The sequence below is a fragment of the Uranotaenia lowii genome, chromosome 3, assembly GCF_029784155.1.
Source record: "Uranotaenia lowii strain MFRU-FL chromosome 3, ASM2978415v1, whole genome shotgun sequence".
In the NCBI taxonomy this organism is placed as follows: Eukaryota; Metazoa; Arthropoda; class Insecta; order Diptera; family Culicidae; genus Uranotaenia; species Uranotaenia lowii.
The window spans coordinates 13,711,787-13,729,774 of NC_073693.1; the positions used below are offsets into that span (position 1 = coordinate 13,711,787).

General features: G+C 29.1%; 2 protein-coding genes across 2 annotated transcripts in view; one reads left to right on the forward strand and one right to left on the reverse strand.

The window, feature by feature from the left end:
* Nucleotides 1-1,374: 1,374 nt before the first annotated feature.
* LOC129754921 (probable lysine-specific demethylase 4A) lies at nt 1,375-3,339 on the reverse strand. The gene is made up of 4 exons (XM_055751189.1): nt 3,124-3,339; nt 2,116-3,071; nt 1,989-2,051; nt 1,375-1,917 (listed from the first exon to the last, which is right to left on the reverse strand). The coding sequence occupies exons 1-4, from the start codon at nt 3,235-3,237 to the stop codon at nt 1,752-1,754; spliced, it is 1,299 nt and encodes a 432-aa protein (XP_055607164.1). The 5' UTR covers nt 3,238-3,339; the 3' UTR covers nt 1,375-1,751.
* Nucleotides 3,340-15,832: 12,493 nt separating this feature from the next.
* LOC129756839 (protein eiger) overlaps nt 15,833-17,988 on the forward strand; it is a 56,132-nt gene continuing 53,976 nt past the window's right edge. Inside the window, exon 1 of the mRNA XM_055753870.1 lies at nt 15,833-16,159. Within this exon, the coding sequence (XP_055609845.1) occupies nt 15,998-16,159 (162 nt within the window). The 5' untranslated portion in view covers nt 15,833-15,997. The remainder of the gene's footprint in view (nt 16,160-17,988) is intronic.

Here is a 17,988-nt window from a genome sequence, read left to right on the forward strand (position 1 = left end):
TAATCTAAGCATATCTGTTGCTTGTTTCATGTTTTTAAATTTTTACCTTCATGAATTTTTTAAAAAAAATTTAAAGTTATTGAAGGTTTTTTAAAAATGTGCTGTGAAGTTACGGCCTCAAATGAAAGTGCTCAATTTGAATGGCGAAATATGAAACAGGTTCTTATCAGAACCTTATTTTTAAACATATTTTTATGAAATAAAAAGAGGCTTAACAACGAACAACAAAACGTGCCCCAACAATTCGTTATTTATTCCTTTTTAATAAATTCTTTGCCTATTTGTATGCGTTTAATATTGTCTGCGTTTCACAATGAATTTAAAACTTCACAAATCAGTAAACACTTTTAAATATTTCTACAAAATAACGGAACTCTACGGAAAATGAAAACCTGTTTCATGCTATAAACGTCCAATGATGGAGTCTTGGGTTGAATTATTCTTTAGGATGAAATTTCCAAAAAAAATCTAATAAAGTTGTTGCAAATGTTTCTATTAGTTTTTTCGATCATCTGCCTTTAAAAATGAAATTTTTAGCGAACGTGGAAAGAGATATAAATAGAGTAAGTATTTTGGAGCTTTTTGGTTGCTCCTAATGCATTCATTTAAAAACTTAAAAACGTTTAACATAATTCTTCCCTGAAATCCTAGAAGACATGGATGCCAGGTGGTTTTGTCAAAAATCAGGGCATCACAAATTCTGCTTGAATTGCATAAATAAAGGCGAAATACAGGTACTGTAGACGCCTTAATTTATGCACTGAGGCAATCAGAATCGTGGCAGGCCTGCTGCACTTTATATGAAAAACACCAATTTATTATCATCTGAACCGAACATTATTATCGGTTAAAATTAATACATTTTATTGCAGATTTGTATGATATTCTGAAAGTTTAGCTATTAATTCGATTTAAGATTTGATTTTTTTTTTTCGAAAATCAGGTCAATTCAGTACATTTTAAGACAATTTTTTCAAAATCAGGACAATTTAAAAATCAAGACGGTCTTCCGAAAATCAGTACAAATCCTATTTATCAGGACACCTGGCACCTCTGTTAGAAGACAGGAATGCAAAATTTCAAAGCACGCAGCCAAATTTACTAGCTACACTATTCGCCACTAGGTGTCAGTGAAGTATAGCAAAAAGAAAATCCAATTCTTTGATCTTTTCAAATTCGATTTTGTATTTCATCGAATCGAGAAGCATCAAGAATAATAATAATAAAGCCTCAGATTTTGAATTTTTGGTTTACAAACCTACATCAAAAGTGTCCCGGGATTCCAGAAAACTGTATAGATATTCCTAAGCTAAATAAAAAGAAAACATCTCTCATGTAGTACACGATATTCCAATCGAAATGATATTTATTGCACATTTCAAAATGCTTTTGATAATCAATTGAAATTAAATTAAATAACTTAGTTTGATTATATTTCAGCAAATAAATTGAGATCTCACTATGTACACAACACATTGAGGTGTACGCACTAAATCGGTTGTAGGGAGAAAAAAACTCTAAAACAATTCTCAACCAAACTTGAATAAAAGCAAGAAGTGACTGGGGGTGGTACGCTCAATTGATTAAAAACCGCTTCGCATTTACCGTCTTAGATTCTAAATACTGCCTACAGATATTCTCGTTGCGATTGCACTATGGTCGGACAATTTTACTAGCTAAACTAAACTTCCGCATGGTCGGGTAATTGGTTGTTTGCTTTTTTGTTGATGTTTTTTTTTGGTAATCCGACCTCAGTCATCTAGAAGCTTTATGGTTTTGGTTTGAAAACGAATGCGGTTGTTGTTTTTCGCAGGACCATCTAGCAGCATATTTTTGGAAATCCCATGTTCTCGACCATCGTCGAGCTGACTCCAAATCGTTTTCACCTTTGTTTTGGGCAGCTTCTTAGGAGTTTTCCTGTTATTGAAATAGGATCAAAATAATATGTTGAATCAAAGTTTACAAAAAAAAACTATTTAGTTAAGCACCTTTTTGTCATTTTGACTGGGGCACATCCCCGTTTTTGGTCCTCCAGTTGTTGGTCAAGCATTCTGAAGACGAATATTGAATTTTAGTACCAACATGATATAAGCTAAAATATAACAAATAATCAACCTTCTAAAATGTTTCGGCAACGACCTAGGTTTTGGTGCAGCGCAGTAGGTGTTGGGATCCTCCGGATGATAACCGTAGTCCTCTCCACGTACCCACTTTTCGTACCGATCCGGTTGGAAACGGCGCACAAAAGTGTCCATCGATATCTTGACCATATCGGGACGGCAGTTGCAAACCGAAGCGCGTTTCCCATACTCGACCCAACGCTCCGTGGCAAAATTGGTCGATTCGGCACAGTTGAACCCATGATTGAAACCGGCATGATAACCGTACGGAAACGTTATCATTATCTCGCCCGGTTCCTGGGTAATCTTATTGAACGGGATGCCGTTTTGTTTGAGCACCTGAATGCTGATGAGGGTCATTTTGTGCCTCAGGAAAGCTTTGCATTCATTATAATTGGCAGGGAAATACCGTTCGGCTAGTTTTTCTAGTTTTTTCCCATGCTCTGGGGGTATCGCGTACCAGGTTTTCGGAGCACCGAAGTGAAGATAATTTATGGAATACAGATCCATGTCTTCGGTGTGCCAAGCAAAAGTAGTCTTCCACATTCCGAAATAAAGGTAAGCCGTATTAACCCCGGCTATTGATATGTTGTAGTCTGTGTTAACGTAATCCAGTATAGTCCCCAGGCAGTTGATGTTCCACACTTTGATTTCTGGATCTGTTAAACTTCCCGGCACATCAGCGCCATAGGTTGCTGCAACATATGTGACGTTTTTCCAAAACTTTTTTTCCAGATCCTCGTAATCAAAGTGTCTCGGTGTAGCATGCCGCTCCTGACGTGTTTTTTCGTAAAACTCCTGTACGGTCATGGATCGCTTTTGGATGTTGAGCTGCTGATAGAGACCTTGCATACCACTGACCACTTGCGATATCGGTGTTTTTATCGTTACATTTATGTTCTTTAAATCGTAGCCCTGTTTACGGGGAATCCACTCAGGGGGTGGTACAACCTATAAAACAAAATCTCTCGAACACCCCTTAAACAAAAAACAAAATCCATACCTTTACCAGTCCAGCTTTGTGGGCACCCTTGGATTCCATGTATTTGATGTAGCCGGAAAAATCCTGGAACTCCTCCCAGCTGGGCCGAAACACCATTATCCGGGGGATGGCCATGGCACTGTCGATCCTGGTTTTAAACTTAAGAAAGAGAAAACTGAGCTTTTCTGTCCGTTTTGTGGATGGAATTTGTTTTGATCTATTTATTTTGACAGTTCTTGCAGCTGGAAGGGGACTATGGGGTTGTATAATGATTTTTGAATTATTTTATTCACAAGTTTTAGAATCCTAAGGAACAACGAACTACTTTGTTAATTCATAATTTATAACTCTAATTCATTTAACAAACATCAACATATTTCCAAGAAGCTTAATGGATATATTCTGGCTTTTCAAGTATCGTATTCGGTACTTACTGTTTTGGCCGGGAAGAAAATTTAAATTTTCCAGTGTGCAAAATCTATCTGATGGAGGGAGATTCTGGTATTCGCATTTTAACAACAAATGCACGGAAACAAATCAGATGATCAATATTTGCATGAATCGATGAGATTTTTTTAAATTATTATTGAAATTGTAAAATTAAGCGATGCGTAAGAAAATCACGATTCGAGCAATGAACTTGCGTTGGGTTCATTTTGTGATGATAAGAAAAGAGAGCTTTTTTTAATTTAATCGGTAAACAGTTAAAACAAATTTGAGATAAGAATTGTGGATTCGACGAACAGCACGTTGATATGTATAGTTTTTACAAAAACCAGTAAATCAGTGATAAAGTGGGCCCTACAACCCCTTGGGGCATTGAGAGTCTGCAAGAGGGCGGCAGAATGGCTCAAAGCTTTCGATTTTTGTTGTTTTTGGAACAAATTTGTTCTAAAATACTCTTAGGGGGCGATGAGCTCTAAAATATCGTGACAGGGGGCTGTGAAAAATTTAAAAAACCATCAACCATTTTTGTCATTTTTGTCATTTTTGTTATTTTTGTTATTTTTGTCATTTTGGTCATTTTTGTGTCATTTTTGTCATTTTTGTCATTTTTGTCATTTTTGTCATTTTTGTCATTTTTGTCATTTTTGTCATTTTTGTCATTTTTGTCATTTTTGTCATTTTTGTCATTTTTGTCATTTTTGTCATTTTTGTCATTTTTGTCATTTTTGTCATTTTTGTCATTTTTGTCATTTTTGTCATTTTTGTCATTTTTGTCATTTTTGTCATTTTTGTCATTTTTGTCATTTTTGTCGTTTTTGTCATTTTTGTCATTTTTGTCATTTTTGTCATTTTTGTCATTTTTGTCATTTTTGTCATTTTTGTCATTTTTGTCATTTTTGTCATTTTTGTCATTTTTGTCATTTTTGTCATTTTTGTCATTTTTGTCATTTTTGTCATTTTTGTCATTTTTGTCATTTTTGTCTTTTTGTCATTTTTGTCATTTTTGTCATTTTTGTCATTTTTGTCATTTTTGTCATTTTTGTCATTTTTGTCATTTTTGTCATTTTTGTCATTTTTGTCATTTTTGTCATTTTTGTCATTTTTGTCATTTTTGTCATTTTTGTCATTTTTGTCATTTTTGTCATTTTTGTCATTTTTGTCATTTTTGTCATTTTTGTCATTTTTGTCATTTTTGTCATTTTTGTCATTTTTGTCATTTTTGTCATTTTTGTCATTTTTGTCATTTTTGTCATTTTTGTCATTTTTGTCATTTTTGTCATTTTTGTCATTTTTGTCATTTTTGTCATTTTTGTCATTTTTGTCATTTTTGTCATTTTTGTCATTTTTGTCATTTTTGTCATTTTTGTCATTTTTGTCATTTTTGTCATTTTTGTCATTTTTGTCATTTTTGTCATTTTTGTCATTTTTGTCATTTTTGTCATTTTTGTCATTTTTGTCATTTTTGTCATTTTTGTCATTTTTGTCATTTTTGTCATTTTTGTCATTTTTGTCATTTTTGTCATTTTTGTCATTTTTGTCATTTTTGTCATTTTTGTCATTTTTGTCATTTTTGTCATTTTTGTCATTTTTGTCATTTTTGTCATTTTTGTCATTTTTGTCATTTTTGTCATTTTTGTCATTTTTGTCATTTTTGTCATTTTTGTCATTTTTGTCATTTTTGTCATTTTTGTCATTTTTGTCATTTTTGTCATTTTTGTCATTTTTGTCATTTTTGTCATTTTTGTCATTTTTGTCATTTTTGTCATTTTTGTCATTTTTGTCATTTTTGTCATTTTTGTCATTTTTGTCATTTTTGTCATTTTTGTCATTTTTGTCATTTTTGTCATTTTTGTCATTTTTGTCATTTTTGTCATTTTGGTCATTTTGGTCATTTTTGTTATTTTGGTCTTTTGGTCATTTTGGTCATTTAGGTCATTTTGGTCATTTTGGTCATTTTGGTCATTTTGGTCATTTTTGTCATTTTGGTCATTTTGGTCATTTTGGTCATTTTTGTCATTTTTGTCATTTTTGTCATTTTTGTCATTTTTGTCATTTTTGTCATTTTTGTCATTTTTGTCATTTTTGTCATTTTTGTCATTTTTGTCATTTTTGTCATTTTTGTCATTTTTGTCATTTTTGTCATTTTTGTCATTTTTGTCATTTTTGTCATTTTTGTCATTTTTGTCATTTTTGTCATTTTTGTCATTTTTGTCATTTTTGTCATTTTTGTCATTTTTGTCATTTTTGTCATTTTTGTCATTTTTGTCATTTTTTTCATTTTTGTCATTTTTGTCATTTTTGTCATTTTTGTCATTTTTGTCATTTTTGTCATTTTTGTCATTTTTGTCATTTTTGTCATTTTTGTCATTTTTGTCATTTTTGTCATTTTTGTCATTTTTGTCATTTTTGTCATTTTTGTCATTTTTGTCATTTTTGTCATTTTTGTCATTTTTGTCATTTTTGTCATTTTTGTCATTTTTGTCATTTTTGTCATTTTTGTCATTTTTGTCATTTTTGTCATTTTTGTCATTTTTGTCATTTTTGTCATTTTTGTCATTTTTGTCATTTTTGTCATTTTTGTCATTTTTGTCATTTTTGTCATTTTTGTCATTTTTGTCATTTTTGTCATTTTTGTCATTTTTGTCATTTTTGTCATTTTTGTCATTTTTGTCATTTTTGTCATTTTTGTCATTTTTGTCATTTTTGTCATTTTTGTCATTTTTGTCATTTTTGTCATTTTTGTCACTTTTGTCTTTTTGTCATTTTTGTTTTTTTTTTGTCATTTTTGTCATTTTTGTCATTTTTGTTTTTTTTTGTCATTTTTGTCATTTTTGTCACTTTTGTCATTTTTGCATTTTTGACATTTCTGTCTTTTTGTCATTTTTGTCATTTTTTCATTTTTGTCATTTTTGTCATTTTTGTCATTTTTGTCATTTTTGTCATTTTTGTCATTTTTGTCATTTTTGTCATTTTTGTCATTTTTGTCATTTTTGTCATTTTTGTCATTTTTGTCATTTTTGTCATTTTTGTCATTTTTGTCATTTTTGTCATTTTTGTCATTTTTGTCATTTTTGTCATTTTTGTCATTTTTGTCATTTTTGTCATTTTTGTCATTTTTGTCATTTTTGTCATTTTTGTCATTTTTGTCATTTTTGTCATTTTTGTCATTTTTGTCATTTTTGTCATTTTTGTCATTTTTGTCATTTTTGTCATTTTTGTCATTTTTGTCATTTTTGTCATTTTTGTCATTTTTGTCATTTTTGTCATTTTTGTCATTTTTGTCATTTTTGTCATTTTTGTCATTTTTGTCATTTTTGTCATTTTTGTCATTTTTGTCATTTTTGTCATTTTTGTCATTTTTGTCATTTTTGTCATTTTTGTCATTTTTGTCATTTTTGTCATTTTTGTCATTTTTGTCATTTTGGTCATTTTGGTCATTTTTGTTATTTTGGTCTTTTGGTCATTTTGGTCATTTAGGTCATTTTGGTCATTTTGGTCATTTTGGTCATTTTTGTCATTTTGGTCATTTTGGTCATTTTGGTCATTTTTGTCATTTTTGTCATTTTTGTCATTTTTGTCATTTTTGTCATTTTTGTCATTTTTGTCATTTTTGTCATTTTTGTCATTTTTGTCATTTTTGTCATTTTTGTCATTTTTGTCATTTTTGTCATTTTTGTCATTTTTGTCATTTTTGTCATTTTTGTCATTTTTGTCATTTTTGTCATTTTTGTCATTTTTGTCATTTTTGTCATTTTTGTCATTTTTGTCATTTTTGTCATTTTTGTCATTTTTGTCATTTTTGTCATTTTTGTCATTTTTGTCATTTTTGTCATTTTTGTCATTTTTGTCATTTTTGTCATTTTTGTCATTTTTGTCATTTTTGTCATTTTTGTCATTTTTGTCATTTTTGTCATTTTTGTCATTTTTGTCATTTTTGTCATTTTTGTCATTTTTGTCATTTTTGTCATTTTTGTCATTTTTGTCATTTTTGTCATTTTTGTCATTTTTGTCATTTTTGTCATTTTTGTCATTTTTGTCATTTTTGTCATTTTTGTCATTTTTGTCATTTTTGTCATTTTTGTCATTTTTGTCATTTTTGTCATTTTTGTCATTTTTGTCATTTTTGTCATTTTTGTCATTTTTGTCATTTTTGTCATTTTTGTCATTTTTGTCATTTTTGTCATTTTTGTCATTTTTGTCATTTTTGTCATTTTTGTCATTTTTGTCAGATTTATCAGATTTATCAATTTGTCAGATTGATCAATTTTACTATCATAATTTGATCATTATTGTCAGTTTCGTCCGTGTTGCCATGTATTCAATTTTTCTCATTTGATTATTTTGTTAAATTTGATATTTTTTTTTGTATTTTAGTTATTATGGATATCTTAACATTTTTCTTCAATTTGGTAGTTTTTAAATTTTTTGTTTTCCTGCTTTTCGTTCAAAAGAATTGAGGCTGGCTAACATGGAATCTGCTTCCAAAATATTCGGCACCATCAAACAGCATGTTATGACACCATCAAAATTAATTGACGATTTGCAACGATTCGCATGGATCGCGGGTGGGAATGAGAATATTTCTCATCTCATAAAAATTTTGCAGAAACTTATAAAAACAACATCTTTGCATTTCAAATTGCTCCATCCGGTAGATAAATCAGATTAGTTGTTGGCGATATGATGGTTGTCTTCGATCTATTAAATTTGATTCGAATCGGTAAAATTTGTTTTTGACGATTTTTCTTGGGCTTGTCACATAGCCCTGACCTTCCATAAATCAGACCACCAACAACAAAGTTGGGCATAGAAGCAGCTCGGGCCCAGCATGAGTTCGGCTTATCAATAAATTATTTACCATCTTCTTCCGATGCTTGAAAATTTGTGAAGGCGTCCAACCGAAATCGGAAGAAGGCGCCACTGCGCAAATAGACTGCTCGATCTAGTTCATTTGACATCACCGCAAACAGTGTTTATCATTTGGTCGATTTAGCATCGTAATTGAAAAAATAGACAAATGTCGATACGCCCAATTTCCTAGGTCTGGATCAGCGCCGATTCAACATGGTCAGAAATGGGGGTCTCAAAGCATGCTTGAGACCAGAGACGTTGGACATGGGATTGGGAGAGGACATTGACCAGAAGCTATACGGGTAGCGTTTTATCCGGTGATCATAGGCGTCGACTTCATAAGCCAATAACTTTAAACCTAACAGGAAAAAACATGCATTTCTTTTTTAGTAGTCATTTGTCAGTCGAGTTCAAAAATCCATATGCCTTAAAGCTTTTTGGTATTCTTTTTAAACAACTACCTGTTAATCAATACCCACTATTGGCACATAACAAAACGCCACTGACCGCTGCTTAATAGAGCAATTAGCCAACATTATTTATAAGTTTACTAACCGGGCGGCGTAACAATGTTAATTCATCCACCAGATGGGTGAACTTGAGAGACACGCTTCATCAACGCCAGCCAGCCTCGGACGGGGTTCAAAATCATCATCGTCACCAGGCCCGGCATCATCCAGATGAGCCGATGGACAAGAAGCGCCCTAGCTAGCTGGCTAGATCATTCTTTCATCTCCTCCTCGTGATGCTCTCTGGAATGATTCGGATCAGACACACGAAATTCCCAAAATTGGCATCCGATCGTAAATATCAGCGTTTATTGAAGCGCAATTCGGTTCTGCACTTTTACAAAAAATTTGCTAAAGCTATTTGCATTTTTCAAATTTCCTTGGCGCCACTTGGCAATTAGCAGCGCTATAGAGGGTGTTTTATCGTCATGTTTGATGTTAATTTATAAAAATTTCATTAGTTTCATCAACAATTTGATATTGTTGATAATAACCAGACGAAACTTTCACATGTGTATGTATTTTTTGGTTTTAAATTACTTTCACATCTAGTTATTTTAAAGTTGTGAAAACCAACACCTTCTATTTAAAAAATCTTTTTTCTTCTCGTTAAAACGACAAATATGTATGAATATAAATATTTATAGAATAGAAAAAGTTTTTGGGAGTGAATTCGCTTACTCAAAATTTAAAATAATAAATAAAACATAAATTTTGATATTTTTTGTGGTATAACATAGTTTTGATAGATTTAATACTGATAGTTTTACTGATAAAAATAATTATGCCTAATTTCAAAGACTCTCAATGCTTCGATTATTCAACCCTCAATAATCATCCAAGTATTTTTTTTCCTGATCCATGTTAAAATACCGAAATTATCTAAACGATCCAAACGAAATTATCCAAAATGACTAGAAGTAATTAAATAATCAAATAAAGCAAAATTGGCAAAGTTGCCAAAATAAAAAATAACAAAAATGACAAAAATGACAAAAATGACAAAAATGACAAAAATGACAAAAATGACAAAAATGACAAAAATGACAAAAATGACAAAAATGACAAAAATGACAAAAATGACAAAAATGACAAAAATGACAAAAATGACAAAAATGACAAAAATGACAAAAATGACAAAAATGACAAAAATGACAAAAATGACAAAAATGACAAAAATGACAAAAATGACAAAAATGACAAAAATGACAAAAATGACAAAAATGACAAAAATGACAAAAATGACAAAAATGACAAAAATGACAAAAATGACAAAAATGACAAAAATGACAAAAATGACAAAAATGACAAAAATGACAAAAATGACAAAAATGACAAAAATGACAAAAATGACAAAAATGACAAAAATGACAAAAATGACAAAAATGACAAAAATGACAAAAATGACAAAAATGACAAAAATGACAAAAATGACAAAAATGACAAAAATGACAAAAATGACAAAAATGACAAAAATGACAAAAATGACAAAAATGACAAAAATGACAAAAATGACAAAAATGACAAAAATGACAAAAATGACAAAAATGACAAAAATGACAAAAATGACAAAAATGACAAAAATGACAAAAATGACAAAAATGACAAAAATGACAAAAATGACAAAAATGACAAAAATGACAAAAATGACAAAAATGACAAAAATGACAAAAATGACAAAAATGACAAAAATGACAAAAATGACAAAAATGATAAAAATGACAAAAATGACAAAAATGACAAAAATGACAAAAATGACAAAAATGACAAAAATGACAAAAATGACAAAAATGACAAAAATGACAAAAATGAAAAAAATGACAAAAATGACAAAAATGACAAAAATGACAAAAATGACAAAAATGACAAAAATGACAAAAATGACAAAAATGACAAAAATGACAAAAATGACAAAAATGACAAAAATGACAAAAATGACAAAAATGACAAAAATGACAAAAATGACAAAAATGACAAAAATGACAAAAATGACAAAAATGACAAAAATGACAAAAATGACAAAAATGACAAAAATGACAAAAATGACAAAAATGACAAAAATGACAAAAATGACAAAAATGACAAAAATGACAAAAATGACAAAAATGACAAAAATGACAAAAATGACAAAAATGACAAAAATGACAAAAATGACAAAAATGACAATAATGACAAAAATCACAAAAATCACAAAAATGACAAAAATGACAAAAATGACAAAAATCACAAAAATCACAAAAATGACAAAAATGACAAAAATGACCAAAATGACCAAAATGACAAAAATGACAAAAATGACCAAAATGACCAAAATGACAAAAATGACAAAAATGACAAAAATGACAAAAATGACAAAAATGACAAAAATGACAAAAATGACAAAAATGACAAAAATGACAAAAATGACAAAAATGACAAAAATGACAAAAATGACAAAAATGACAAAAATGACAAAAATGACAAAAATGACAAAAATGACAAAAATGACAAAAATGACAAAAATGACAAAAATGACAAAAATGACAAAAATGACAAAAATGACAAAAATGACAAAAATGACAAAAATGACAAAAATGACAAAAATGACAAAAATGACAAAAATGACAAAAATGACCAAAATGACCAAAATGACCAAAATGACCAAAATGACAAAAATGACCAAAATGACCAAAATGACCAAAATGACCAAAATGACAAAAATGACCAAAATGACAAAAATGACCAAAATGACCAAAATGACCTAAATGACCAAAATGACCAAAAGACCAAAATAACAAAAATGACCAAAATGACCAAAATGACAAAAATGACAAAAATGACCAAAATGACCAGAATAACCAAAATGACCAAAATGACAAAAATTACCAAAATTACCAAAATGACAAAAATAACCAAAATGACAAAAATGACCAAAATGACCAAAATGACAAAAATGACAAAAATGACAAAAATGACCAAAATGACCAAAATGACAAAAATGACCAAAATGACCAAAATGACCAAAATGACCAAAATGACAAAAATGACAAAAATGACAAAAATGACAAAAATGACAAAAATGACAAAAATGACAAAAATGACAAAAATGACAAAAATGACAAAAATGACAAAAATGACAAAAATGACAAAAATGACAAAAATGACAAAAATGACCAAAATGACCAAAATGACCAAAATGACAAAAATGACAAAAATGACAAAAATGACCAAAAGACCAAAATAACAAAAATGACCAAAATGACCAAAATGACAAAAATGACAAAAATGACCAAAATGACCAGAATAACCAAAATGACCAAAATGACAAAAATTACCAAAATTACCAAAATGACAAAAATAACCAAAATGACAAAAATGACCAAAATGACCAAAATGACAAAAATGACAAAAATGACAAAAATGACAAAAATGACCAAAATGACCAAAATGACCAAAATGACCAAAATGACCAAAATGACCAAAATGACAAAAATGACAAAAATGACAAAAATGACAAAAATGACAAAAATGACAAAAATGACAAAAATGACAAAAATGACAAAAATGACAAAAATGACAAAAATGACAAAAATGACAAAAAAGACAAATATGACAAAAATGACAAAAATGACAAAAATGACAAAAATGACAAAATTACAAAAATGACAAAAATTACAAAAATGACAAAAATGACAAAAATGACAAAAATGACAAAAATGAAAAAAATGACCAAAATGACAAAAATGACAAAAATGACAAAAATGACAAAAATGACAAAAATGACAAAAATGACAAAAATGACAAAAATGACAAAAACGACAAAAATGACAAAAATGACAAAAATGACAAAAATGACAAAAATGACAAAAATGACAAAAATGACAAAAATGACAAAAATGACAAAAATGACAAAAATGACAAAAATGACAAAAATGACAAAAATGACAAAAATGACAAAAATGACAAAAATGACAAAAATGACAAAAATGACAAAAATGACAAAAATGACAAAAATGACAAAAATGACAAAAATGACAAAAATGACCAAAATGACCAAAATGACCAAAATGACCAAAATGACAAAAATGACCAAAATGACCAAAATGACCAAAATGACCAAAATGACAAAAATGACAAAAATGACAAAAATGACAAAAATGACAAAAATGACAAAAATGACAAAAATGACAAAAATGACAAAAATGACAAAAATGACAAAAATGACAAAAATGACAAAAATGACAAAAATTACCAAAATGACAAAAATAACCAAAATGACAAAAATGACCAAAATGACCAAAATGACAAAAATGACAAAAATGACAAAAATGACCAAAATGACAAAAATGACAAAAATGACCAAAATGACCAAAATGACCAAAATGACAAAAATGACAAAAATGACAAAAATGACAAAAATGACAAAAATGACAAAAATGACAAAAATGACAAAAATGACAAAAATGACAAAAATGACAAAAATGACAAAAATGACAAAAATGACAAAAATGACCAAAATGACCAAAATGACCAAAATGACCAAAATGACAAAAATGACCAAAATGACCAAAAGACCAAAATAACAAAAATGACCAAAATGACCAAAATGACAAAAATGACAAAAATGACCAAAATGACCAGAATAACCAAAATGACCAAAATGACAAAAATTACCAAAATTACCAAAATGACAAAAATAACCAAAATGACAAAAATGACCAAAATGACCAAAATGACAAAAATGACAAAAATGACAAAAATGACAAAAATGACCAAAATGACCAAAATGACAAAAATGACCAAAATGACCAAAATGACCAAAATGACCAAAATGACAAAAATGACAAAAATGACAAAAATGACAAAAATGACAAAAATGACAAAAATGACAAAAATGACAAAAATGACAAAAATGACAAAAATGACAAAAAAGACAAATATGACAAAAATGACAAAAATGACAAAAATGACAAAATTACAAAAATGACAAAAATTACAAAAATGACAAAAATGACAAAAATGACAAAAATGAAAAAAATGACCAAAATGACAAAAATGACAAAAATGACAAAAATGACAAAAATGACAAAAATGACAAAATTACAAAAATGACAAAAATTACAAAAATGACAAAAATGACAAAAATGACAAAAATGAAAAAAATGACCAAAATGACAAAAATGACAAAAATGACAAAAATGACAAAAATGACAAAAATGACAAAAATGACAAAAATGACAAAAATGACAAAAATGACAAAAATGACAAAAATGACAAAAATGACAAAAATGACAAAAATGACAAAAATGACAAAAATTACCAAAATGACAAAAATAACCAAAATGACAAAAATGACCAAAATGACCAAAATGACAAAAATGACAAAAATGACAAAAATGACAAAAATGACCAAAATGACCAAAATGACAAAAATGACCAAAATGACCAAAATGACCAAAATGACCAAAATGACAAAAATGACAAAAATGACAAAAATGACAAAAATGACAAAAATGACAAAAATGACAAAAATGACAAAAATGACAAAAATGACAAAAATGACAAAAATGACAAAAATGACAAAAATGACAAAAATGACAAAAATGACAAAAATGACAAAAATGACAAAAAAGACAAATATGACAAAAATGACAAAAATGACAAAAATGACAAAAATGACAAAATTACAAAAATGACAAAAATTACAAAAATGACAAAAATGACAAAAATGACAAAAATGAAAAAAATGACCAAAATGACAAAAATGACAAAAATGACAAAAATGACAAAAATGACAAAAATGACAAAAATGACAAAAATGACAAAAATGACAAAAATGACAAAAATGACAAAAATGACAAAAATGACAAAAATGACAAAAATGACAAAAATGACAAAAATGACAAAAATGACAAAAATGACCAAAATGACAAAAATGACAAAAATGACAAAAATGACAAAAATGACAAAAATGACAAAAATGACAAAAATGACAAAAATGACAAAAATGACAAAAATGACAAAAATGACAAAAATGACAAAAAAGACAAATATGACAAAAATGACAAAAATGACAAAAATGACAAAAATGACAAAATTACAAAAATGACAAAAATTACAAAAATGACAAAAATGACAAAAATGAAAAAAATGACCAAAATGACAAAAATGACAAAAATGACAAAAATGACAAAAATGACAAAAATGACAAAAATGACAAAAATGACAAAAATGACAAAAACGACAAAAATGACAAAAATGACAAAAATGACAAAAATGACAAAAATGACAAAAATGACAAAAATGACAAAAATGACAAAAATAATATTCAACACTGGATTTAATCGTTATTTATGTGGAATATACCGGACCGAATTGTTTTTCATATTCCACTTTTGCGCCTCGCCCACGCGTGTCTATGATTAAAACAGCGGTACCAAGCCAATGCTTAACATTAATGAAAATCGAAATGATGAATGAATCTCTCCGCCTGGGCGAGCATATCTGGCAAATGTTCGACTAATGTAATTTGTTTAAACAACCGATTAGATGAGGGAAAAGACAAACATCGATACGAGACGAGATGAGAGCGTGATCTGTCTATCTGTCTGTTGGGCGGAAATGTTTGAATCTGTTCGGAGGTAGAGTAAAATAAAAACTACCAAAAGTTTGGTCTCTCTGGTTCTAACTATATCTCTCTCACACTTTTCCTTCTGAGTATTCCCGTCTGTTATAAGTGTTGGACGTTAAGAATGAACTGTGACGTTCTGCGCCAAAGTTGAGGCGTAACGACATAAGAATCGTGCGCAAGACAGCAACATCGTCGACTAAATAGTCAAGCGCACTAAACAGTCAAGGCAGGAAGAACGAGCCGGGTTTTAAGTTAGTAAGCGTCCTGATCCCGGTTCAGTAGAACGCGGACGGTCGCGATATTCAAATTCGGCACGCGCTACAGTTACTTTGTGTGATCAAACAAGGACTCTCTAGTGGAATTTATTTTGGCTGATTTAAGTTTTGAAGGATTAATTAGTGTGATTTAGTGAAACAAGTGAAATTGTGGGGAGTGAAATTTTCAACAAACCTTGTGAGACATTTCTGCAGATGCAAAAATGACTGTTGAAGCGCTTAAGCCATTTCTGAGTGCGAGTCCCAATTCGGGACTTGTCAGTTTACCACCGGAATGTTCCAAGAAAAAATCCGTGAAGAACTTTGTGCTTATCTGTGGTTCGGCAATTTTGCTGGTGCTCACCGTTGCAGTTCTCGGATTGGAGGTGAGAGATTTTTCGGGTGAAAATTATCCTTGATTTTATAATTTCAAAGTTTGAGAGGATTTGTACCATATTTTTTCAGCGCCGTAGCTGGATTTAAAGTGATGGAAATATGTGAATCATAACAGTTGAAAAACTGGATAAGCGAAATGCGCTTGGGAAAAATCCATACAAAAAACATTGATTGAACAATGAAGCACAAACATTGCAATTTTGAGATAAGGAAATATTTACCAATATTGGAACATGATGAATAGATTAGTAAAAGTTTATGGATAAGTATGTATATATGTATTTATGTATGTATGAACTGGAACGTTGTACAATCCTGATTCATGAGAGCTATTTTTTTTTTCATATAATCAATTTTTGTTTTAAATATTAAATTTGAATATACCGTCAAGCAAGTGAATCATGCAACAGCGAAGTTAGATGTGATAACGCAACATACATTGTTTAACATAGCCTCGAATATTGCCAGATTATATGTATTCGTTAGACATTTTTATTTAAATACCTAGAAATAATTTTAATTCAATTATCAGATGCAACAGAATGCAAAGCAGAGTTAGCATCTTCTGATTCTAGAATTTTGGTAGAAATATGTACAAACACATCGACAGTTTGCATTGCACTCAGCAAAAAAAAATATCATTGATCGATTATTTTTCGACTCTAAAATCTGGATCTCAAATGTGATTTATGAGTCCATAAATCAGCATTTATTATTCTTTTTTTGGTTTCATTTTAGATTCAAGTTTTGTCATTTTTAAATTGAAAAAATATGTTCACACATTTATTGAAGAAATTGTTCAAATTTTGTAATTTTTCATAAAATAAAGTAATTAGGTATTAACCATATAGTTCTGAGCCAGGTATGACTTCTTTCCAACATTATTCATGATCGTTAACTTTGTAAATGGAAATACTTAAAAAGTATTTATCAATAATGAAAAACGCGTTTTTTAAGATAATCCCGAAGTGATCCCGATACCTAGTTCTTGATTTTACGTCTTACAGTTTTCTATTACTTTTTACATACATACATTTCCAACTTCTTATCCTCTCCAGTACTTTTAAAATTTCTAAGCTGTCTATTAGATTTCATTTCGAAATGATAATTTTTCTTATAATTTTTTAACATAGATTTAACAGAAAATCCTGCAAAACTTTTAAAATCATAGATATACCTAACCTAACAAAAATGAAGAATACGCAAAATATATAAAAAACACAAATAAGACAAAACCGACAATTATTATTAATAACAAAAAGCATGAAAAAAATCATAAAAATTACTGAAATTAAAAAAAAATTACAAACACAACTAAAACTACTGAAACGAAAATATTTTGTTTTTGTTTTTTTTTTTGTATCCGGCTTTTGGAGCTTTTTTATGTAATTTTGAATATTTATACCTATCTTTTTCATATCACTATTGTTATTATTTTTATCATTGTACATTTTTGTAAGTTTTGTCATTTTCGCCAATCATGTCTTTCTAGCCATTTTTTACATTTAAGTAGTTTTATTTGAAAATATGTGTGCCATATCATTATTCCCAATTTTAAGGTTTTCTAATAATTTTCTAGTACCACCTTAGTGGAAAATTGCCGAACTATAAGTAAATAAATTTTTGATACCTTAGGTAAATACTGTCATATGGGGCATCATGCAACACTTTTCAACTTCAATGGCTTCTAAAAACTTAGCTTCTGAGATAATCACAACGCTTATACATCAAAAGGTTTAAGTTGATGAGACATTAAATTGACGTAGTCGGAAATATTATTAGTATCATCAGTTATTTTAAAATATAAAAAACATGCGAT